Source organism: Ischnura elegans, chromosome X (assembly GCF_921293095.1).
Source record: "Ischnura elegans chromosome X, ioIscEleg1.1, whole genome shotgun sequence".
In the NCBI taxonomy this organism is placed as follows: domain Eukaryota; kingdom Metazoa; phylum Arthropoda; class Insecta; order Odonata; family Coenagrionidae; genus Ischnura; species Ischnura elegans.
The window spans coordinates 8,093,006-8,119,682 of NC_060259.1; the positions used below are offsets into that span (position 1 = coordinate 8,093,006).

The 26,677-nt window shown below is 41.7% G+C and overlaps 1 protein-coding gene across 6 annotated transcripts in view; it reads right to left on the bottom strand.

Moving 5' to 3' along the window:
* LOC124171334 (latrophilin Cirl-like) overlaps positions 1-26,677 on the bottom strand; it is a 262,984-nt gene that overhangs the window by 104,753 nt on the left and 131,554 nt on the right. For 5 of the 6 annotated variants that reach the window (XM_046550485.1, XM_046550487.1, XM_046550488.1 and 2 more), the window contains exons 3-7: positions 15,163-15,355; positions 13,624-13,730; positions 12,972-13,367; positions 8,460-9,104; positions 389-782 (exon numbers count right to left, since the gene is read on the bottom strand). In XM_046550485.1, coding sequence (XP_046406441.1) covers positions 389-782; positions 8,460-9,104; positions 12,972-13,367; positions 13,624-13,730; positions 15,163-15,355 — 1,735 coding nt within the window. The remainder of the gene's footprint in view (positions 1-388; positions 783-8,459; positions 9,105-12,971; positions 13,368-13,623; positions 13,731-15,162; positions 15,356-26,677) is intronic. The other variant, XM_046550490.1, reaches the window with a different exon arrangement.

A 26,677-nucleotide genomic window follows, 5' to 3' on the forward strand; every position in this document is an offset into this window, starting at 1 on the left:
AATAACTTTAACACATCCAATGCGGGCCGGATTTTCACGAACGTCGTCAGAATCGGCCGAAAAAATAAGGAAGAAATATGGAGAGAGGTTTTCGTGCCATATCTTCCGTTCAAATACTGCTATTCACAAACGGCGCACACGGGTCGAAAGAGGAAGGCTTGCTGAAGGCCATGCACAGAATCGGAAGACTCGGAAGTGGATATTGGTCACGTACGGAGGTGGAGAAAGGTCCGACCGGCAGAGCACGTCAATTGACATATCTCGGCTTGGCAATTGACAATTGACGTGCTCCGTGCTGAATGTGTTTAACACTAATTAGCTAAAACAGAGAAAGAAGTGAGATTTTACAGCACTCTACAACGCACAGAGGTAGTTGATGAAGTCTCACCTGGTAGTGTAATCCCAAAATACACATGCTGGGTCACTGACATTTTCAGTTCGAATATGACGTAGAGAAATTCTGACTGGAGAGGACAGCTGAATGTGTCTGCCCTTCCCAAGAGAGGCTGAGATCACTTTGCTATTAAGCACCCGTGTGGCTTTCCGCATCACATTCATGCCATCTCGCCAGCTGGGGCTTACTGGCTGCGGCCTTAACACTTCCTCCAAGCGATCAAATGCGATGAAAACAAGCCGAACGAGGCCACCTTCACCGTTCTCAAGAAGGGCAGCCCGGGGCAACTGAACCCAGTCTCTGCTGGCATTCCACTGATCCCAGGCAGCAGGAGAAGGGAATTCTTCCACGCCTACATTCCGAGTCTCCAGCACCCGCACAGACAACACTGCAACAAGGTATATTACAAAATTAGAAGATACAAGACACAAACAGAAAATACATTATCAAAAATCGTTATTAAAGGCTAATATTGTTGTTTTTCTTGCTTGTGTCCAAGAATTTCAAGTGAGTGTGGTGATGTGTATCTCTTGGAAATAAAAACTACTCATCTGAGAGAAGTGACTTTTGTGCTGATGTGCATATGACCCAAGACTTCAGAGCACTCAGGACATCTATGTTACATCTTGTGAAAAAAAGGGTACAGGTAGGTACATACTGACAATAAAAACAGATAGAAGGCTGGATCTTCAAAAATCCATCTATTACCACTTTCATTTGAAAATATTTTATTGCAATTAATCTTTAATATCATTGAAATGAAAAAATAGCACCATAACTATTGATTAAACTTAAGTATTGACCATTTATCTCACCAATTTAAAAGATTGTAATGATTTAACTATCATTATTCAGTGTGTCCTCGTTTAACGTCGTCCCGTTTAAAGTTTTTTCACGATAACGTTGTCCAAAAATTGAAACCCTTGATCATTTAACGTCGTTATTGCTTCGCGATAACGTTGTTCAAATTATGCGCGGCGAAAAAAAAAATGAATGGCGAATAGGACACAAGCGCATCTGATGTATAGTAAATATTACTATTTTAATGCGATTGGTAATTTTCGCTCGACAGAAAAGGTTGGTGTGGGTAGCGTATGTTAAATATGCGTCTGAGCGAATAATTATCGCCTCATTTACCCATTATCCGTTTATTTTTCTGATGCCAACCGAAAAAAATGTCCACGAAGAAGAGTGGCTATCCTGGCGGTTCTTCAGACGTGAAGAAAAAATGGCGATATTAGAACAAAAACTTGGTATTATTAAAAGAATTGAAGAAGGTGCAACTGCTGGAGAGATCGGTCGAGTTTTAGGTTTGCAGGTCGAGTTTTTACAATTAAAATTTCTTCTGTTACTGAAAATATCGATGTTTCGCCATTAAAATACTTTCTTTTTAGTTTTTATATTTCATTTAATAATGCCTTCTTCCCAACCTTTTCGTTATGAAAATTCGTTTCGAATGAATCGTTATCATGCTGAAGTGAATAATCGGTAATGAATGTTTCTCGCGATTTCCGCCGGGTTAAAGAATTCATATCATCACGAAAATTGACTCGCCCTTCATCCTCGTGCTTCCGAGTGTCAGATTCAGATTTTTTCGTTTTGGCCTGATTCAGGTGTCTCCCGATAGGGTGGTTTCCTTCATCAAAGAAAACGAAAGGCATTGATTGCGATTCGTTACCCACCATTAGTGTATTCACAACATACAAATTATTTCGTTTTAGAAATACCGGTTTAGACGAATGGCAATGGTCCATTTTTATCCTCATTTGAAAAGGGCCAGATTGGCGCCCATGCGATGCCACTCCACGTGACGTCACAGGGACCTAGTTTCTATACGAGAAGATAGGAGTTATACGTCGTCTGAGGTTACCATTGCATGAATGAGGCGCGGAGCTCAGGGAAACGTGTCTTAACAATCACTTATTAAAACTGGCTAAGGTCGGAAAGTTTTCCTCGTTTGATAAGTTATTAATAATCCTTATTTAAGCCAAGCGCTACCAGCCAACAGGGTACTAGGCTAGCCGCTAGCAGCCTGCGTCGTATCAGCGCTAAGCGTTGCCTCAAGGTCACCTCGCAGGGCGGGAGGGGTACCAGAAATACGTCACGCAGAGAGATTTCCCGACATTCATACTTAAGCGTCGCGTTTTTCGCGCGCTTGAAAATTTTCACTTTTCATTTAATCGTGAAAAATAGATATCGTCATTTAAAAATCTAAAAGCGTGAAATACGTACTCCAGGAGTAATAATCTTTCGATTTAGGCAAAAAAAAAATAATAGGAAACCACCCTATTGGTCACAAAGTCTGCTTAAAGTTACGGCTCCGATAATTGGCCTCCTTGGATTCTCGCCCGGGAAATTCTGGATTCTTCATGAAGAAATGGATTGTTAGGAACATGGCTAGGAACCAATTTAAATTTTTTACATTGTTTCTTATGGGAAACACTGCATCGTTTAACGTTGTTTCGCTTAACGTAGACTTTTTCAGGAACGAATCAACAACGTTAAACGAGGACTCACTGTAGTTGTTAAAAAATCAACACCTAAAGACTAACACTTAGCAAAGTATGGAATAAGGAAGTAAATTACAATTTTACAAAGTCAAAGCTATAACAAGAAAAGATTTAGCCTCCATTTACACTGGACGGCATGAAAATCGGCCCTGACACCATTCCTGCTGATTCTAGTGTAAAATGACCTCCTAAATCCGAATATGAACTCCGTTTTTTTCCATCACCCACCATTTTCGTGGAAGCTCCCCCCCTTTAATTTTCATCACTTTTCGGTCATTTGGAGGAATTAAAAAGGATTTTTTTAGCAATTAATTTTTTTCTAGGGGTATCGAGGGGGGAAAAATCCTAAAAAATTAATATTTATGGTCAAGAGGTAGATTTTGGGGGAAATATTCTCCGTAAATTGTGTAAAAATGCATTGAAAATGATCAATTTTGCATTTTTTTTCGCAAATTTTCAAATATTTAAAAATAATTTCCAGCTCCCATTTCACATCATCCTCCCCCGAATGATAAAAATATATAACAACAAGAAACATCAGTAATAAAAAAAATATTTTACTGCATAGCATGGCTCGGAAGATTCACTTTACTACGATGGCCTGTCCCGATCAGGCTTGGACAGCAATTCTCTTGCTTTCGCAGCTAAAAAAAGAAAAGTAATACTTTCTAATTATACGAGTAATATAAGATTGAGATTTTTATACTCTCATTGGAGATAAAAGTATTCTTTCTCCTTAATCATGGAGTTCCACCAAGTATCAGCCTATCAAATCAATAATGTATATTGAAGTTGTCGTCACCTTCCCTCAGTATACCTCTAATGATCGCAGAGTCCACTCTTTTGGTGTTCTGGACAAGGGTCCTTTTTTCAAAGTAGTTTAAATTGTGCAAAACAATAAAAGTTGTTTAACTCCGGCTTTTTCCGAGTGAATGTCACTATGTGGGCTTGAGTTGTGATTATTACCGTGATTTAATGTGTAATTATGTTACGCGTGAGTAAAAATCATTCTCATCGCTTCAGCTATGTTTGCGGTGAATTGACTTAAACATTGCAGCAATAACCTCTTTCTTTAATTCTTAAAAGCAATTAAATTTTAATATATTACATTAAATTTATATTATAATTTAATTTATTGCCAAATTGGCGCTCAGGGCTAGGATTAAGCTCCAAGTGTTTGCTGTACCACTTGTTACAGTAATTTGACGAAATACTTGGTCAAACTACTATTGCTGCTTCTGAACTGCTTCCTTTGTGAATACAACAGACACGCCTGAGAAAAACATTACATCTCACGGAACTGGCCCCTGCGAGAAAGCTTCACACATGGTTATAAAAATGTCGCTCATGTTTCCCTGGTTCCGACAGAAAATGTTCACTTGCCACCATTGCACATCAAACTAGGACAGATGAAATATTTTGTGAAAGCAATCGACAAGACAGGAGCTGAATTTCAATTTTTACCTTAAAGTCCTCGTTTTAGTGAGGCTAAAACCAAGGAAGAAATTCGTGGGCCCCCAGAATAGGAAACTTTTCCAATATTCAACATTTATGAAACCTGTGAATCGGAAAGAAAATTGAGCTCGCCTTGGATTCTGAAACGTGTGTTAGAACTTTTTGGGTGACAATGAAGTGATGATTATGTCACCCATGTCGAGGAATTGCTGTCAGCGTATTAGGCCATGGGGTTTAACATATCACTAAAAATGCATTTCCTTCATTCACACCTGGAACTTTTCATAGTATATTTTGGAGCAGTTTCAAATTAACATTGGGAACGGTTCCATGAAGATATCACCAAAGGAGATGAGATTTTCAGAGAAGTTGAATGCAGGCATGTTGGTATGTATATTAGGCCTACTGCTGATTTTTGTATGAGAAACTTCTACCTCAGTGTATAAAGGGAAACCAAATACCAAATTACTTTTGTTATTCACATTTGTTATTTTTCTCTTGGTTGATGCGCGTGTGGTATTGAGGGCACCAGCGTGGTAGCGTACCTTCTGAACTGTTGGCACAAATTTTCATTATTTTTTCTATGCCGTGTTCTTAAATATTTTTATTAATGCTAATATGAGCTGTTGATATATTTTTCCATAATTCTGGGATATTTCGGGTTGGGGAAGATGAAATGGGAGCTGAAAAATGAAGAAAATAAGTGAAAAAATTGGGAAAAAAGGAAAGGATGATAATTTTTAATGCGTTTTTAAAATCATTAACGGAAACCAATCCCCCCAAATCTACATCCTTAACATTAATTATCTTGTTTTAGAACTTTTCACCTCTCAAAAACCTAGTAAGAAATATAAATGTTAATATAATCCTTTCCATTCCTACAAATTATTGCAAAAGTAATGAAAATCAGAGGGGGGACTGCCCCCCAAAAATGGTGGGTGATGGAGGAAAACAGATGTCATATTCGGATTCAGGAGGTTATATTATATTAGAATCAGCAGGAATGGTACCAGGGCTCGAGAAAAAAATATTTTTTGCCGTCCAGTGTAATTTAAGATACACAGGCCAAATTAGAATATTTTGATTCTGCCAAATAAAATTTTGGCCAAAACTCAAAGGAGAAAAGCTGAAATTGATGCATTGAAATATGAAAATCCAATTTACTGAAAACAATATAACAAATATTAATCTCTCATTCGTACTCATCCAGGTAACACAAACCCAACTTTAGTCGTAACCTTTTTCAGCCTATAACAGAATATTCTTTTTGGAATACTAGTGAACTTGTCTTCAACTGAGCAAAGAGCAATCACAAATCAAGTTTTCAATTTAAAAATGTTCACACTGTCAATCACACATAAAGGAGAAAAGCACTGTAAAAACATGATTTAAAAAATATACTTCAATCCTGTAGCCTGAACAGAAGTGGAGAGTATATTAATTTCTCAAAGCATGACTTTAAAATGCCCATAGTCCTTCTCTCCGCATGTGTGACGCATCATATGCGTCCTCTGAACATCATGCCTCAAGAGTGCGTGACACACCATAGGCATCTGAATGTTTCATTAAGAATCCTTATGTCTCAAGCCTTTTTTGTGTGTACTTTTAGTGAGTACATATGTGAGACATCTGCCTGCTTTCATTATATGCTTCTTTGTTGTCTGTGTGCACTCATATTTTTTTGGAATATATTTTCCTGCTGATGTCAGGAAAGAAATGCTTCCTCAAGGAGCAGCATCAGGTGGATGCTAATCAAAGACATCCTTTCACTCATGCTCTTAAAAATGTACTCTCTGAGCGATTGTGCGCTCTGTGTAGGGATGCTGATTGCTTTCCTCTGTGGTTCGTTATTATTTGCTTTTCTGCCTCATTATTTCCTTTCTCTTTGATTGCAGCAATGATAGTGAAGACATGATCTATCCAGGCATTGTCACTCAATGCTTCTCCGAACCTCAAAGACATGATGCCAGCTTCTGGTATCTTATTTGCGATGTTTAAAGCTTAGGGTTGGGATTTTTTTTTGCTCCTATGTTTGTTTTGGTTGTTTTATTATTTTTTTCAGCCTTGGGTCCATTCCATATCTGAACCCCTCATTAGTGGACCATGGCTTCTAGCTCTCGTGAGTTGTCAGATGAGCAAGAGCTTGACTGGAAGAAAACACTGTAGAATGTTCAGATATCACTTCAGAAATCTCTTGATTCCAGTTCTGCCTTTTCCTTTTTCTGTGAATTTTCAAGAAAATAACTGGGAAGAGATCGACAGTGCTGACCCTCGTCTACCTTTTGTGTGTGATTTATTTGGAAAACAAATGTCACCTGTACCATGTGTAGACGATCCTTGGTATGTCTTGAATTACTTTTTATGATAAAAGTATTACAATTATTGCAACTGAGACTAACCACTCCACAGCACAGTTTCTTGCTAATGAGAATGAAAATATTATGCAGCAACAAAAAAATTTGTAAATTTGTTTAGAGGGTCATTACCATGCTAAAAATATTTTACTTAACGTATGCACAAAATCTTAAGTGCCTCCCAATTAAAGCAACCTCAGTGGTTTAAATACACATGATTAAAGAACCATATCAGAACGGAATAGCAAGGGCCCACATGCTGCATCGTGCACGCTCAAGAGGTTAGTTGCCATAGAAATAATTCTCCTCAACGGGAAATCAAGCCATCGAGGAAGTTGTTCACCATCACCACAGCAGAATGAAACATCATTGCTATAAAACAAAATGCTATTGTACGTGGTGAGAAGTTTTCGAGGCAGAATAGAGAAACTTTGACTAATTTCCCAAAATAACTACAAGAAAAAATTGCTCAGATTAGGAAGTAAGCCACAAGCAACTGTTCAACAATTCAGAATAACTTCTCTCATGGCCAATTTAGTGGATATCATTGCTTAATTGCTTTGTCACTTTGCCTTTTGTAGGCTAAAAACTTCATCATAAAATTTTGTATGAATATGTAATGGGTGTTCCCTTTTTGAGACACAATGATTTAAGAATGGTATAATTTTACTTAACAATTAATCAACAAATTAACTGTCATGTACACAATCTCAATATACACTCTGAAACCTCTATTCACGGACACCTCTGACTTACAGACAGTATTCAATTCCCCAAGAGAAAGATATGCATTTTTATAAGGACCAAACCAATAGCATACAGACATGGATACCTTGTTGGACACAATTTTTTCTAGTATGGACACCACTGTCATGAGTTTTCTGAGCCATTTCTCAAAAATGAAAAAAATTTTCCTCTTAAAATATTGTTTATGAATAGCTGGGGGAAAGAGGTCGGTGAAGCCATATTAAGCCATAAAATGAAACCACAATATCCTGAATTCATTCAGTAACTTTTTTATAAGGTATCTGAAACTTAATGCTGAATTGAAGAGTCTTACTAAAGTTGAAATACAGCCAAAATATTTTGGGATCAGACAAACACGGCAGATGTTTAGTTGACTGATCACCGAGGCCTGTTCCCACCTCTTTGGATTGCAAATCTATGGAAAATGGCATTCATAAGTTATACAATGAGATAAATTCATGGAGATCGTAGAATGCTCCCACAAGTTTTCTAAAAAGAAAAAGAAAAATTACCTCCTGATTCACACACCCCATCACAAGACATACAGCAAATTAGAACTCAAGAAACTTTCAATTGTATTCACCCGACTTTTCTCGAAACATTTTGAATTCTTATTTGATGATAATGAAACGCACTGAAACCTATCACGTGAATACAATTGTTTGTGGAAAACTGCTATTAAGTTTTAATTTACAATACGATAGAAATCCATCAAACCAAGCCTAAATAAACTCTCATTAATCACAAGACAACGCTTTCTGTGAGCCTCCTGCTGTGAGCAGTGACCTTCCATGTTAAGAGATTGGATTTTCTGACACTTTCACTCGCAATGACCAGTTCTTTGACAGCCTTGTATCCACTACACACATACAACACTCTAATTCATGCATCAAAACACTTGTTGGCTACCCTTGCCTCCCTCCCCAAAGAATAATCTACGAAATGAAAACAGATGGAGTGGGTAGATATCAAGATTATTGAGAAACACTGAGCACTTACAAATATTCTTCACTAGCTGGATCACTTCCTTTTCACGGACAACAGTGTCCGCCAGCAGAAAGGCATTCTCTTCAAGACCAATGAGGAGTGACGTTGCCACTCGCATCTGCTCCTCATACGTAAGGTCCCTCCATGAACCCTTCTGCGAGCTATCAAGGAGGTTGCTACCAGTCCTCACCACTCCATGAAGAAGTTCAGTAACTATGGCTTCACGCTGCCTAGGATCAGGGAATGTTCTGATATCCAAGCTCATTTTCTGAGCCATTTTCTTCACAATCTTTGTAGTGGTCATCATGTCACCACCATAAAGGATTTTACTAGCAGTCACTTGAGCAAGATCATTAGAAATGCCCATTATTGAGTCTCCTTCCTCCACTCTCGACTCAAGGCTAGTGAGCCACACTGATCGGCATTCACCAAGGTCAGGACCATCGGGTGAGCGCTGGCCACTGCCCAAACATTGCCACCGTGCTACGCCAATAGCACCACCAGGGCAAGGCTGGACAGCTACTTCACCTGCACCAGTCCAGTTCCAGTACAAATCACGTGCTGTAGTAGGGTTGCATGACTGAGATGATTCCCCTTCCCTGAGCCATGGCACACTCGGAGAAGGGGTGGTCAGTTCAGGGTGAATGGTGCCAGGAGCTGTAAAGCAGGCAATACACCACACTGAATCCAAAACTATAGTGTGAGGGTTAAACACATTACATGTACATACCCTATCGATAGACCTGTGTTACAAAAGTTTTCAATGACACTAACATACTAAGATTTAAGAAATAAATCAATTCGATACATTTAAAAAAATTGGCCAACACATATATTAGTCCCAGATGCAGAACTATGAGCACTCAAATTCAATGCCTGATACAAAACTCAAAAAATAAGTTACTTTCATCAAAATTTTCAGTTTTACTCTTTGTTTTGTGACATTATATGACAATATTTTGATAATTTAGAATGACATGTATATCAATGTGAAAACAGAAAAATAAAAAATAATTCAACAATTTTTATAACGACTTTTAGCATATCTCAACAAGAGGTCAAGTTTCAAACTGATTTTCTTAAAAACCTAACCTACACTTTAAGTCAAACTTAGACTAAGACTACATAAGATAGCTGTCTATGTACTATTTCAATGTTTAGTCTTTCTCTTACTAAGAAAAGCCATTATTTTCATTTCCAGAAACAAGTTTTTCCCCAGAATTGGACATATTAGAATTGCACAACAGAAACGAGGAGCCAGGGTGGACTCGTGGGGTTACACTCCTGAGGGCTGGGTCTCTAGGTGTAAAAGGATAGGAGGTACCACCTTGATGAGAGCCCAATGACACCTTCAGGGAAATGATAGGGATGGAAGGAGTAGGATAGGGAAATCCCAATGCTGTCATTGGGGCAGCATGGGCCATTACAAGCAAAACCATTATTTAATGTTTTAACAGAAATATTTTCCTATGGAGAAGAAAAAAATTCTACGATTTTCCGTAGATAGTAGAATTGCATAATCAGTAGCACTGGAATTCATCCTTCGGTAAAGATTTACTCTTTTATGTTGCAACAAGGGGAATTCAATAGCCAATTCATACCTCCCCAGAGATCTCTCTGGGTGTACCACCAAAAATGCCAGCAACAATGCCAGAGCAGACCAGGGGGAATGCTGCGCATAGTCAACGCCAATCTTAAAAAGAAAGTATATATCTTCTTTTGAAGCATAACATGAGACCAAACAGCACTGTTAAATTTCGTGCTATTAGAGTAGCAGATCAAATACAAAAATTGAACTTCTGGCACTGATAATTCCCACACATAGATGTAATTGAATAAAATCCTTAAATAGATGGTGAGGGGGTGACTACTACCACAACTTGATCAGCCTTCCATGTTAAAGCCTAGCAGCCAAACCACTGCAAATACAGTTAAATTCGGTTATAACGCGGGTCTAGGGGGACATAGTTTACACCCGCGTTATCGGACAACCGCATTATTATGGGAAACTGCATGGGAAGCAATAAAAAAACCCTTAACGGTAATTTTTATAGCCAATTTATTGCGTAATACATTATTAAAATATTGATTTTATGATTAAGACTCTCTACTTTAACGGGATTTACTAAAATACTCAGATATTTTCTTTTGCCGCGATAGTTGATGGCGTTTCTTTGTCACGTAATTTTTTATGCTTTGCAAGTGCAACAGATTAATACTATCGCAATCACTTTGTCCCTCCAACCAATTCATCAATTCACTTATATTATGTAATAAATGGCCAATTTTTGGCATCTCGACCTCACATTCGTCTTCTTCATTCTCGCTCTCATCTTCCGATGATGCAGCTGTTTTTGCACGGCTCTGGACTGCAGCCACAATTTCTTCGTCACTCTTATAAGCAGATACAGGAGTTTCCTCATCTTCGCAAACCCAGGCCTCGAGATCACTCACAAATAGTTTATTAGAAAGAACATCTGAAGCTTCACGTGCGTCCTCTTCCGTGAAACCCAAAAACTGGTCTTTGTATTCCAAGCTATCACCCGCTGTATACTCGCACTTTGACCAGCAATTTAGGATTGTAGCTGAAGTTATTTTCTTCCATGCCAATCCAACATTATAAGCCATATTCTTCAGGGTGACTGTTTTCAGATATTCTTGTACCTGCAGTTCTGAATTTATGACACTAGTGAGCAATTCCCGCCGATAGTGGGCTTTAAAGGCTCTGATTATCCCTTGATCCATGGGCTGAATAAGAGCTGTCGTATTTTTTGGTAAAAACGAAGCCACTATTTTACCATCCCTCGACATCAAAAGCTCAGAAGACGGATGGGCCGGACAGTTATCTAACAGAAGTAGTGCCTTCTCTTCTAACTTTTTTGATCTTAAGTGGCTCTTAACCAATGGAACAAAATCTTCATTGAACCAAGATAAAAAAATGTCTCGAGTCATCCAGGCATTCTGACTGTTTTTGTAATTTATGGGTAGTGCTGTCATATTAACGTGTTTGAAGCACCGAGGACTTCAATTTTTACAAATACACAGAGGTTTTAACTTGTGACTTCCTGATTTGTTCACGCATAGTAATAAAGTCACTCTTTCTTTGCTCATTTTTATTCCGGATTTATTTGCCGACTTCTTCATATCAAGTGATTCTGTTGGAAGCAATCTGTAGTAGAGAGCGGTTTCATTGCAGTTATACAATTGCTCTTCAGTGTACTCACCCTCATCAATCATCTTGCGTAAAGTCCCACAGAATTCTCTAGCTGCTTCACTGTCACTGGAATGCGATTCTCCTTGCATGTTAACTTGCGCTATCCCGTGGCAAATTTTCCACCTCGATAGCCAGCCAGCAGAAGCAACAAAATCATGAGCACCACCTATTTGTTTATTTTATTTAATTGCCTGTGCTTGTAAAAGTGGACCGGATAATGGAACACCTTCACTGCGCTTCTGAACAAACCACGTAAACAAACATTCATCCACATCACCAGCAGCACTCAATCTGGCCTTTTTTCTATCAAGTCCTATTTCGTCATCCACTTGATCAACAAATGATCGTAATTTATCTTCTTCTTTCATCCAGCCACAAATAGTTCCTTCAGGAACACCAAACTCCCTGAATAAACTTGATTCTGAATCTCCGCGCTTCACTCTGTCGATTATGCCCAACTTTTCTTTTATTGTGTAAGTTTTCCTTTTGGCAGACATCGTTTTAACCCTAAAATCAATGAAAATTTTCGTAAAAAAGTAATTTTCATATTCATATTAAGCCTAAGACAAAGGTAAAACAGCTCATTCATCATTAAATGCTTGAAGCCTGTGGGCATTGAGTACCTACCTTGGTTTGAGCGCCGCAGTGCGAACGTACGAAAGAGAATTATCTCAATCTCCCTGAATCTCGAAAATTATTATAGCCGTGCAACACACTTTTCAGCTTGAGTTCACAAGACACAATGACCGATCAGGAATTACCGAGTTTTTTTTATGGCTACGAAACTATGTATGGAATACGTCGCCAACCGTGTTAATACAGTCGCTTGAAGTAGCGCAGTTGCGACGCGTAGGTAGTCACTCCGAGATAAAATTTGCCACAAAGTTACCTACCTCAAAAAAAAAGGTCAATGTAATCATTTTGGGGGACATGGTGAGACCCGCGGTATATCCGAAACCGCGGTAAAGTGAGGCGCGTAATAACCGGAATTTACTGTATTGAACTTATTTAAGTACTTAAATAAACATTCAGTTAAACAACACTGAAACAGATTTTTTTCTAGTTTTTCCACAGAAGTAGGAAAATGGGATTCAACTAGGCAGCTTAGCCAAAGAGCACAGACGATAGATGCAATACATTCTTTAAAGAACTGTGAGATGTGAGTGCAGCTGAGAGATCAATTTGGAAGTTGAATTCGAATTATATGCACTATATCAAAGCTAATATACGTAACGCACAATCTATGCAACAAGGAAAATAGATAAAAAAGGTTGCTGTAGATGATTATGGAAAAGACGGAATCATTTTACCAGATGTTGGTCGGCCAGTTGTTTTTCCCACAGGTGTTGATGACACAGGTGGAGATGCTGGCGTCCCAGGGATAGAAAGGGCTGTCACACTACTGACAGGTAATTCATCTGTGCCTGGCTTAGGCCCCTCGTCCACCACCACCACCACGCCCTCCTCACCCTCGCCCCCATCAGGCAGTGGGAGCAGGGAAGAAGGGGGGTCGTCCCCTGGGGTGCGAGGCCGAGCTGCTGCTGCCGAGGGCTGTGGGTGTGCGGGTGTGGGCATGGGCGTTGAGCTGGCAGCTCCTTCCGGTGCACCTCCCTTGGAGGTGGGCGCCTTGGGAGTGCTCCACGAGCCAGGCCGAGATGTCACCAGCCATGGTGGACTCGGCCTGTTCGTAGTAGTGGTTGTAGTGGCTGCAAAAGAAACAGTGAGAAACTTCAACGCTCCGGCAACCTCTGATTCTAAAAGATAACAAGGGCTGAGTAACAATATCTTAGTTAAAAACAAATCTACTTGATAATGAAATAGGTATTCTACGCTACAAATTTGATTAATAATGGGCATAATAACCATCAACGAATTTACCAAAGACAGGATAATTAATATGAATCTTTAGTGACCAGACCACTAAGAACTTGAAGTCACACACTCATAAAATGTTCAACATACCTGGCATACATTGATAGTGGGCCTCTAAGTACTTTAGAGTGCCTGGACAAGGATCACCAAATGTGCTTGTGCTGGCAAGAATACTGCAGTTTTGCTGTTGAGTGCACCTGAGACAAAGAAGGGCAAACAATGAGTGACTCATTGCATTATAGAGCAACCAATAGTACATAAATATTTTTGTTTCCAAAAGTTATCTTACAAAGTGATACCATCTCCAACAACAATGAATACATACATATTAAAATAGAGTAGTTCTTCAATCTATGTGATACAAAACATTGCACTAATATGAAAATTAAGAATGCTAATTACACAAATAGAGAATACTAAAAAAATAGAGTTGCTGGATATTAGCATTACTAACTTTGATAGAAACTAATGTGCTTAACAAAATGTCTATTTCATACAATTTATCAAAAAACTATGTAGATTGGCTATACAGCTCAGACCATCAGATGATTGAAGCAATGAGGATGAAACAAGATTATGTTAATTTTTATCATACCCAAGGCAAGATGGTTAAATTAATTGACGGCCCATTCCACATTTGATTTGAAGAGGGATATGCATTAAAGGACACTGGCCACTAACTTTTCATAAGAATGCATTTGTTATTTTGCATAATGAAGGATGATCTATGAGAATAAATCACAAGGAAAAATCTCTAGAAAACTTATGGAAGGGATAGCCTAAATATCAGCAATAAGACAATCAAGCCCTCATTGTAACACTTGGGTATGATTGACTTCAATTACTAATACCTTAATGAAAATTCAAATTCACACCCAGCCAGCCATTTGAAGGGATTTTGAGGCATTTTCAATCCCATGGGAGAGAGAGAAAATGACTTCGGTCATCCCCAAGTCATGCTCAAAATTTCACTTCACCGTTCAATAATCTTTCTGAGAGAATAAGGATCATAAACATCTTTAATACTGTGTCCGTTACAAAAAAATTATCGGAATAATTGCCAAGGATTATTTTTATTTTTTTATTATTCATTCATAGTCATAAAGACGCCCAATTTATTTTTGGCTTGAATTTTCCTCCATGCCCTATAATTGTTTACCTTCTTTCGAATCAAACTGATATGTTTACAATAAAATACCCAATGATAGATAATTGTAAGGGATCATGTAATAAATTATTCTATTATTTACAATATAAATATTTGAGTACACGCGTGGGGTATAAAATTGGAGCAGTTGCATTGTCAATTATGGAAACGTAAATGACATTGTTCGAGCAGCCAGAGCAGAAGCCATCATATCAATCAGAGTTAGATAGTTCGATGAAGACCGTTGGCAGGATGAAATTTGGCTAGTGGATCCTCCTCCTTTCCCTGGATATCATTCACAACCATTACTTAGCCGGACATTCATCATACCGCTATCCCCAGCGTACTCGACTGTGATCCCCACTGAATCCTCCCTTTGGGGATATTCATTCCATACTTAGGGTGTGTACCACAGGATGCTATCAGTGACAGGGATTTTTGGATAACCAGTGCTAGTTGGGCAATATGAAAAATGTACTCACTTGTTATGAAGTACACGGAGGGACTTTGGGGACATGCAATTAACACTCCATTCAGTGTTTCCATGCTCATTGCATATAGTGATGGAAAAACGGCCGTAGTTGGCACGGATGAGATGGATCAATTCACCTTCCCGACACTCAATGCTCAATGTAGAACCTTCACATGCATAAGCAGTCGCATAGCGTGGTTGTTCTGAAAAAGATAAGCAAAAATCAGTAGCTTATTCTCCAAAAGAAAAAGAAGAAAACAGACAATCTTGTGGGAAAGTCAAATTTAAATGCTTAAGCAAGCACTTGAGACTAACGTAAAGCCATAGAAATGATGCTGGAAATTCATTGCTGAACACACAAAAAAAAATCAAGCAATAAAACGAGAGATGGTAATACTACATAAAGAAATTTTGCAGAATTTCAGTTATTTCCGAAATTTTCAGTTAAAGTAACATATTGAAAGCGTAATTAAAAAGGCAACAAGCAATGTAAGGAGTAAATGAGAAAAGCTTCGATATCACAGAGCGACTTTATCTCATAGGCATTGTTAATGGGTAAAATGGACACAAAAAAGGACAGTAAAAATAAATCAGACAAGTCAGATTTTACACCTACACCTTAAAAAACCATTCATGCCCTCAACAAGGGATCGACCCTACAAAGGGCAATATTCGTAAAATAAATACATCTATACACCTGAAGATCATGAATCAAGAAGGCTTTATTGAAATGCTTTTCGGCAATGAATAAGGCAAAAAGTTCATTCACAGGGGAATGACATTATTTACTGATAGCGCTTATAGTTACTACCGCAACATCTGATCTCTTTGGGTAATTACCAAATGAGATTCATCACGCATAAGAACATTCAGGACATTCGTGCAGAGAGGGCAAAAAGTTTTGGGACGGTACTTGTTTCCAGTCACTATCAGTACTTCGTTACACTTATTCTTCGGATACAGCATGATAAATTCGCTGCAAATATCACTAAGGAAGCCATTCAGAGTAGAATCGACTCCCTTAAGCAGTATTGGAACGATTACACTTCCACGCACTTTGAGCTGGTGACGCGGGAAGATGTGTCGAAGGAGTGTTATTTAGTGGATGGACAATATGAGAAGACGGAGGAGATTTATTATGATAGGTGCGCTGAACTAAAAGCCATATTCGCCCAGTTACCTGATGTACCTACGACCTCATCTGGACAAGGTGGAGCTGGTCAGGCCGATCACGCTAATTTCCAACTTCCCATCCAGCTTCCGAGAACAACGTTGCCGAGCTTTTCGGGTACATTTGCGGATTGGGAATCGTTCTGCGATCTATTTACAGCAATAGTGGACGGAGAACATCGATTTTCTCCTGCTACAAAGTTGCAATATTTAAAGATGTGCCTAAAGGATTCTGCAGTGGAGTTTGTAAAAAACATCTCTGTTACGGACGCCAACTACAAACCGACCTGGGAGGCCCTGAAAGCAAGGTACAGTAATCCACGACTGTGCTTGCACACTCATCTGTCCACTCTAATGAATTTGCCAAAGATGATGAAGGAGTCAGCATCGGAATTGCGGACTTTAGTTGACCGTACGATTCAGGTGGTTTGAGCACTAGAGAACCTGGGTCGTCCAGTGGCAACAAGGGACGACTGGCTTGTCTTTATCACGGCTCAGCGTTTGGATAAAGAATCGCAAAAGTCATGGGAGTCGCACCTGACCACCAAGGATCGGTTGAGTAATCGCACACCAAATAGTGAAGCGAATCCAAACTTATTTCCCAGTTTTAGGGAGCTCGTAGAGTTTCTCGAGGGTCGTATCCGTGCCTTAGAGATGATAGCTCCTCTTACGAGTTGGGACAAAGGAAGTAACACGACGCCCAAATTTTCCTCGTCTGGGGCGAAGTCTTTTCACATTGAGACTATGCGACTATCTTCCACAAGCACCCGTAATTGTCCTATATGCTCAATGGACCACTATATAGCCGTCTGCTCCGGTTTCCTAGAAAAGACTCCTGTTGAACGAAGAGTTGAGGCTTGAAAATTACACCTCTGCTTCAACTGTCTGGGTTGTCATCGCTTCAAGGAGTGTAAGTCTGTTAAGTGCTGTGTCACTTGTCGTGGACGACATCATTCTTTGTTACATACAGTAACGGTTGGCAACGATGTGTGTGCTGCTAAAGATACTGAAGCTGAACCTCAATTAAAGTCTCCTGTTGAGGCAAATGGCATAGCAGTCAACACACTCATGGCCAACATGGCTGCTCCAATCCACTCCGTAATTCTCGCTACGGCTCAGGTACTGGTCACGGGTCCTCGAGGGGTCCAAGTACAAGCTCGGGCGCTATTAGACAACGGCTCCGAAGTATCCTTCATTACCGAGGCCTTCGCACAGCTTCTTCATTTACCCCGCCAGCGAAATCAGATTCCTCTGTCAGGAATCGGCGCAGCTGAGGCTGGCACTGCACTGAACATCGTTCAACTCTCACTGTACTCCGTTTATTCGCCAACTTTCTGCCATGAAGTTAAGGCATTACTACTACCGCGGCTCACGAATCCACTACCTACAAGAGAGATAATTGAGACAGATTTGTCTTTGTTCTCCAATCTGCAGATGGATGACCCATTCTTTTATAAGCCTGAGACCATCGACCTCATCCTTGGTGCAGATGTCTACGGACTATTACTACGCCAAGGGCTGCAAAGATTCCCTCACCGACAGATCATCGCTCAGAACACTGCTCTTGGATGGGACATCTCAGGACCAACTGTAGGGAGCGAGTCACGGCGGGCGGGATCCACTCCAAGACAGTCTCTCGTCTCATTGCATTGCGCGGCTGTACAGAATCTACTGGATGATCTTCAGCGATTTTTGGAAGAAGAAGAAGTTCCTCCCTCCACGAGAACTTTGCGCCCCGAGGATGAGCGATGTGAGCAGCACTTCAAGGATACTCACTCTCGTGGGTCGGACGGGAGATATATCGTTCAACTTCCAATCATATCAGAGCTTCCTGTAACTGTAGACGAGACTCGTCGAACGGCTCTTAGTTCACTTGCGTCGACTGAGCAACGATTCGTTCGGGAGCCCGAGATAGCCGCTGCCTACCGAGACTTCATGAAGGTTTATAAGGAACTTGGGCACATGGTAAAGGTTCCAACTTCCGATTCTCAGATAAAGCGGGCTTGGTACCTACCTCATCATGCTGTCATTCATATTAAGCTTCATAAAGCTTCGAGTTGTGTTTGATGCGTCTCGCCGTACTTCACAGCACTACTGTCTGAACGATTTTCTTCTATCTGGTCCTCCTCTGCAAAGGGACCTCAGGCTGGTGCTAATCAACTGGCGACGTCACCGCTTTGTATTTACCGCTGATATTGTAAAGATGTTTCGTCAGATATGGGTACATCCTGCTGACCAGGACCTGCAAAGAATTGTCTGGCGACCGCATCCTAACACCCCAGCGGTGGAGTACCGGCTCACCACGGTCACATATGGCACAGCCTGCGCACCATTTTTAGCGATGCGTTCCCTTCTTCAACTCGCCGAAGATGAGGAGCACCGGTTTCCTCTCGGAGCTGCCTGCCTTCGTGAGGATTCATACGCCGATGACATCTTCTCGGGAGCAGATGAATTACTCATGGCTCTAAGGATCGCCACGGAACTAGTGAAACTGCTGGCCTGTGCAGGAATAGAACTCGACAAATGGGCTGTCAACCATCCAGCTCTTCTGCAAGGACGTGCCTCACAGCATCGTGAATGTGAGCAGGAAAAATCTATTGACTCAAAGGAGCCTATAAAAACTCTTGGCCTTATATGGGAGCCAAAAGCTGACCTGTTTGGATTTAACCTGCGAGTAACAGAAATCCACACTATGGCTCTCACTAAAAGGACGGTGCTCTCCAAGATGACGCGTCTCTTTGACCCACTAGGCTGGGTCGCTCCAGTCACTGTCGTCGCAAAAATACTCATGCAAGATAAGTGGATTTTAAAGATAGGTTGGGATACACCATTACCTACGAATATTAAGGTTCGATGGACTAACTATTTCAATGCAATTACTAGACTTTCGAAGCTGCGAATGGATCGTTGCGAATGCAAACGACGCCGACCTCAAGATGCGAGCTTCACGGCTTTGCAGACGCATCGGAGAGAGCATACGCTGCAGCAATTTATCTACGTGTACTTGACGACGCAAATCAATGTCGAGTATTTCTTCTCGCCGCAAAATCCAAGGTTACCCCAGTTAAAACTATAACAATACCAAAGTTGGAGCTTTGCGGAGCCGCACTCCTTGTTCGTTTGGTCAATCATTTGCAGAAAATAAAAGCATTCTCGTCGCTACCAGTCTTCGCGTGGTCGGACAACCAGGTAACTCTCGCCTGGCTGCGAAAGCATCCTAGTTATTGGAAAACCTTCATTGCAAATAGGGTGTCATTTATACAAACTGAGCTGCCTTCTGCTGTGTGGCAGTACGTATCTTCAGAGCAGAATCCAGCTGACCTCCCAAGTCGAGGCTTAGACCCTGATGCTCTTATAAATTCATCTCTATGGTGGCGATGACCAGAATGGCTGCTATCTACCCTGGAAAATTAGCCAAGACAACCTGAACCTGTTATTGCTCCTCAACTATTCGTCGTTCAAGCTGCAGAAGAGAATGCAATATTGAAACGGTTCTCTTCGATAACCAGGCTGATTAGAGTAATGGCCTACTGCCTAAGATTCATTGCGCGCTGTCAACGATCACGAATTCCTAATACCAACTTTCTGTCAACTAGCGAGCTCGCTGCCGCTCGTTGCAAGGTGCTCCAGCTAGCACAATCGTTTGCCTTTTCTGAGGAATTGAAATTACTACGAGCGGGCAAGCCTCTGCCCAAGCGTAATCCGCTACGGGGCCTGAAGCCTTTTTTGGACGAAAACGGTATTCTTCGTGTAGGGGGTCGTCTAAAAAATTCCACTCTTTCATTTTCTGCCAAACACCTTCAACACCATCCATCCTTCCGAAAAGATCCCATCTAAGCCAACTTTTAGTCCAATTTGCTCACCTTTCCTCGCTTCACGGCGGACCTACCCTTACCCTCAATATTTTACGGAGCCAGACTTGGATACTGGGGGACGTGGCACTTGTTAAAAAACTCACGCGGCAGTGTGTGATATGTCATCGTGCAAAACCACGCTTCGGCTATCAGCTGATGAGCGACCTTCCTGCAACGCGGACGACACCAGCGCACCCCTTCAGTGTAGCTGGACTCGACTACGCAGGCCCAATTTACCTGCGCACTACCAAAGGCAGAGGACATCGCTCATACAAGGGCTATGTAGCACTGTTCGTGTGCTTTGCTACACGAGCAATTCATCTGGAAGCCGTCAGCGACCTCACAACTCACTCGTTCCTGGCTGCCTATCGACGCTTTGCTGGACGTCGAGGTGTTTGCCGCTCGCTATACAGCGACAATGCAACCACTTTCCTAGGGGCCGCCAAGGAACTGCGGAGGATGTTCGGCGCAGCTTCGGATTCCTACGCCGAAGTTGCTTCAGTCCTGGCCAATGATGGAACAAGTTGGTCTTTCATACCACCGAATTCTCCACATTTTGGTGGTCTATGGGAGGCTGGGGTAAAGTCAACGAAACATCACCTTCTCAGAGTAGTTGGTGAACATACCCTCACGCTTGAAGAGTTCTCAACAGTTCTCATTCAAATTGAGGCCTGTCTCAACTCCCGACCTCTCCATCCATTGTCCTCTGATCCAGATGACCTAAATGCTCTGACCCCAGCCCACTTTTTAATTGGTGGTACTTTGTTTCTAATTCCAGAACCTGAGTGTCCCAATATTTCAGGTAATTGCTTATCCAGATGGCGTCTTCTTCAACGGCTGCAGCTGAACTTTTGGAAACGCTGGTCACGAGAGTACCTTCACCACCTGCAGCAGAGGACCAAATGGCGTGATCCAAAGGAAAACTTCACTGTAGGACAGCTCGTGATCGTCCGAGACGACCGCTACCCACCTTCCAAGTGGCCATTGGGCCGCATAACCGAGGTTCATGCTGGACCGGATGGATTAGTTCGCGTGGTAACAGTGAAAATGGCGAATACCACGCTGCAACGTCCGATCGTGAGACTCAGTCCGCTGCCAATGCCAGCGGGACAGTAGCCGTGATACCGGCCGATCATGGCGGGCGGACTGCTCCCTGTGCACTGCAGACAGATCTTTCGTCCTTCAGACGAGGCGGGCGGAATGTTTGGGGAGTGCGTCTCCCGCCGCCTGTTTGAATGTGTGGGTGCGGTTGGCCGGCGGGCCGTTCCTGGGCGGTGAGAGCGGGAGGGTGGACTTCCTTTTTTTTGGCAGTCTATAGTCCGCTCTCGAAGGGACAGCACGTGAAAGAAAGTGTGGAAAGAGTCTTGTAATTTCTGTATCTGTGTGCGAATAAATCATCGGACCACTGAACAATGTAGTATTATCATTTACTGCTCCGGTAAAGCTTTACATATTGAAATAAAGAGAATTTGTTGCTACTTTGCCATAAATTGAGTCCAATAGACGAATATGCAAAAATTTCGCACGCAAAAAGTGTTCGGACACACGATGCGCGTCGATTTACACGCGTTTATCGGATCCCATCGCTGTCATTGCTGTGAGCGCATACCTATGCTTCCCCTTGACTGTGACGAGGTGAAACGCATCTTTGAACGAACAGTGACCTGAAGTGTTGACACGTATGGGACGAAAGGCAACTGAGATGACTGAAGATGAGCGAAAGCTCATTATTAGATACTATAATCAATGTCAGTCACTGAATCAAATAGCTGACTTGTCGGACGACCTAGGTCAGCAGTGTACGGCATAGTATATCGGTTCGGGAAAACGAAGACTGTTCTAAATAAGCCCCAAAGCGGATATTGACTGACAGTAGCAACCGTTTCATGTTCGGGAGATCACGAAGGACCCAAAAACCAGCGCTCCCAAGGTAACTACTAATCAACAGAAGTGTGATGCTTACGCATACGTAGGTACCGTCCGGAATGTGTGGAAGCAAAACGGTTACCACGGCCGAGTGGCACGGAGGATGCCGTGTATTAGCGTCATGGAAGTTCAACAGGATAGGGGAAAATTTTCCGCAAGCATTTGCGACACCTATTCTTGTAGTTGTTGTTAAATATAATATTTGTAGCTATAAAAATTCATAATTCAGCCATGAATTCCCAATTTACGCAATATTGCCTTTCCTTATGAAAACTAAATGTTTCTTTCTAATGATTTATATTTTCAGTCGAAGTGTTATTAGAAAAACAAATGAAGGTGACATCCGCGTCCTCTCAAGTGAACTGTGCTGTTGTTTCGGAGTTCTGTAGTGAAATCGAAGAATTTCGGCATTTGCCAGCGTGTATCGCATCGTAATAGATCTTCGAAATTTGGAGTATCGTAAGAAATACGTTAGTGTTGCGCAGTTAAGGACTGCCCTTCCAAGGGCTGTAGTTTCTCTGTTTTCTTCGTACAGTAGCCAGGTAAGTCACATTCATTTTTATTGCATCTGCTGTCATGTATTGTGAAATACTTTTCTCAAGAACGTAGTTGTTGGATGTTTAAATTTGGGTAACTCAATCCAATGTGGGGGATCTATCCCCCACACCCTCCCCCCCCCCCCCCCCCCATATTTACGCCATTGCTTCCATTTTTGTCTTACAGAACTGATTTTTGTGGAGATCGTCCAAAAATTGTTTGACTGTGCAATACTCAGTTATGGCCAATTCAGTCATAGATAATTTTGTATGAAAGTCATTAAGTCCTAGCATTTCTCATAACTTTCTTGTTTTTTTCATAGAGAGGTGTAATTTTCCTTTAACTTCTAAAACGTTTCAAGTGATGTACTCTGATTGTGTTTCTTTCCATTCTTTCTTTATCCAGGAGTTCATGAATCATTCTTCAGAACTTCATCACGAAAAAAATATATAGCACTGAACTGTTCGGCTAAGTTTTGTTATTCTCATAAACAATGTACTAGTTGACAATAAAAATTATTTTTGGCTTTTTTATATTTGAATTTAATTTATGTGCAATAACCTAAGATAGCCAATAACCTACTGCCCTGAGGCCTTGGTGGCTCTTTCCCCCAAATAAAAATGCTATGAAATTACCCATTCGCTCCTGAGAATCAGTTATTTTGTGCGTAAGAGTTTGCGGGCATTTTGAGATGAAGCGAATAGACTTGAAGTAACGAAGTGGGAAGCGAGGTCGTGTTTCCAACTTCCCCGTAAACATCACATAGAGACCTTTACAATGGAAGATTAATAAACCACGACATAAAGATCCATGCCCTAGATTGGGACCACCTACCCAGGCGGGATTCGAACCCGAGACTAATGGTTTGGCAGGCGAGGACTTTACCCCACCGCCAATTCAATGTCATATCGTCTTCAGGCAGTCCTGAAAACCAAAAGGAATGCCACAAAATGCTAAGTAATGCGTAAAGTATGCCTTATATTTGATATAAAAAATAAAGATAACGAATACTTTTGTGCGACACATTTGAAGTTATTTTTCTATTTTGTTTACAGATTCGAAAGTTTATTATTTGTTGCAGTTGCTGCAGTGTGTGCCTAAATAAAGGGTCTATAGTACACACTGAGAATATTTTCAAGCCTGAAACATAAGCGCAACACAGAAAAAAATAAAATTTTAGCTAGAAACAAGAGCTGTCCGAATACTTTTTGAACTCACTGTACGCATAAAAGGGGCACTTAATGAATTCTCTGGAGGGATTATCTTCGTGGGCCGAAACCATTAGTACACAGTTCGAAGAATCGCGAGTTCCAACACGTCCATTATACGAAGCATGATGCATTTCTGTGATTACTCTAAACAGAGAGCTACTTGGATGATTCAAAAGAAGACTTATAATAAAAGAAAATGGAAGATTAGATTCGATATCACATTTGTCGAAATGGAGACGGTACACATATTTTCGACGATAAATTTAAATAACAAAAAGCTACGGCCATAAAACAGGCAAATACTATGAAATAAAAATGAATGCAACCATGACTGAGAATTAGCCCATTACCACACAAAAAGCGCCATAGGAAACATTTGTCTACGTGCTCTGGGGCTAGCACGAACTTATTTAAAGAGGTAGTGGAACTGGAGTTATTGTTTTTTCGATTGCTTCGGCTCCCCTAACACCAGCTGCCAAACATCCTCAGGGGCGACCTTCGTTTCCACCAGAATGAACGTCCACGGATGTGGGGGAGGTGGGGCGCGCGGAATCGTAAAGCTCTCTCGCGTCGAAAGCGGCGTCTGGACGATGGCCCACCAGTGCCACATTCGACGGAGCCATTCAAATGGGCAAGAGATCCGAGAAGGGAGGGGAAGGATAGGGGAGGGATAGAGAGTTGGAGGAGGAGCGGGCGGCTGGGCTAATGGTCGGCTGGGCACCATGATGATGGGAAAAGAGGTGCGGGAAGGGGCCGTGACCTTGAGGGCCGCCGCCGTGGGGTGGGGGGAGGCTAAGGAAGGAATGCGGCTGGGAAGGTGTAAGAGAAAGGCGGGGATGTGGCGCGGGGGGACGGGGGGCGAGATTGAGGGTATTAGGAAGGTGGGCGGGGAATAGGTGCGGGTCGGCCAAAGGAAAGGCAGGATTGGGGCGCGCGGATAATGAGAAGAGGTGGACGACCTCCGCCCACTCAACACTCGGGCCCCCGACAAAAGATTTCCACGGCCCGACTTAGTCATTAGGAAGGCCCACACAATGACAACAAAGCAAATACTTTTCGAATCCCTCCGTTGGTGCAGTTCATTCCATTACGGCTAATGATTAGGACGGGGTTAGTCAGCCATTGCGTACTAGGTGGGCCCTATTTGCCAGCAGGCGTTGCTATGCCGTGGGAGGGCGAGCCGCCGGGGTGGTGTTGGTGGGAGGTCTGCTCTTCATGGCCGCCGCAGCTCTCCGTGGCCGCCATGACACGCGAGCCTCGCAAACACGACACCATGACCAACGCGTCATAGGGTTCACGCTGACTACTACGGTAATGGATCACACGCGATACAATAATCACAGAAGTGGAGAAAAAGAAATGCCGACAGCAAACGAGTAACATTTCTATTTCCTTTGTTTATTTTATTTAATTCAAAAAATCAAAAATTATGGACTATCACAAACACTCATACTTGAATAGGTACCACCTACCAAGGCTGGATTCAAACCCGCGACCTTCAGTTCGGCTGAGGACTTAAACTCGCCGCTACCAAGGCCGGCGAAGGAGGAAATACACTTGAATCATGCCTTACGATTGGTCACCCATAAGTAACATTAGGAAAAGTACCACGCTGTCACTACATTCTTTGCCTACGCAGTTAAATCAGCTTTGCCGCCTGCGATGAAACTATAACCATCGATTCCAGCTACATCACAGTTTAGCAACCAATTTCCCTAATATATCGAATTGTATCGACAAATTCCTCAATAAATTCGTCTTCTCTTTTCAGTCACCATCAACATGACCCAGTCGAGCGTAGGTTTTGGTTAAAAACATAAAAAAGTCAACTTCGCCGTAAAAACCCTATACGACGCTATGGAATTGTGAGATGGGTCAATAGATTGAAATCAAGGAAGGCCCGATTGGTCGTATTGGAGTTCAAACCACGATATTCCATAAATCAATAATGAATGAATGAATGTCAAGAGTATATTTCTGACAATGGACTTGATACAATGCTTTAATCGCTACAGTTCGATGAACTTCGTCGATAACGATTCATGAGATCGAGAGCTGTGAGCCGATGAAAATCATCGACGCTGAGGGAGTCTTTTTGTACCGATGCGTCGAAAGACACCCATGTAAATGATCCGATCAGAATTTTCTTGCACCACATCATAGAGTTGGTGCTTAAATCGTAGCTTGGGACTAGATTCGTTCCTATTTATGAATAGGTATTGTAATTAATTCAGCCATTCCAATTTTCACCTGGCAGCCGTAAAAACTGCGAATTGAGACGTTGTGTCCCGATTATAGAGTCATCGATCATGGCTTCCGCCTCTTCGAAGTCGACGAAAGCCATCGCAACTCGATAAAAACTTTCACGAAAAATATGGGAGTAAAATTTTTCATCCTGCAAGCGCACACCATAACGAATGCATGCGGTCACCATGTCCGTACAGCTACGTAGAGTGGACATGAATATTGCAGCCCCATGCCGAACAGCCAATGACATGGTTTACTTCGATCGCAGGACCCGAATCACAGCTCCAGCCACACATCGGGACTTGCAGGATAATGCCATTCCGAGACGCAATTCATTTCTGGGGATTTAAGGAAAAAAGAGCATCGTGAACTTCGTCTGGGTCCTGAGAAGTACAGGGATATTACGCGTGAGCAGCTCCCCCGCGAGCTTCACAGGGCCACTTATTTTCCATGTTTTAAACTGGGAAATTACAACGCTAAATTGGGAAGATTGAGATTGAAGAAGATTGAGAAGTAAGACGTGAATGGTACATATTTTCATCGCTACGAAAGATATTCCGACGCCGAATGGGCTAAGTTG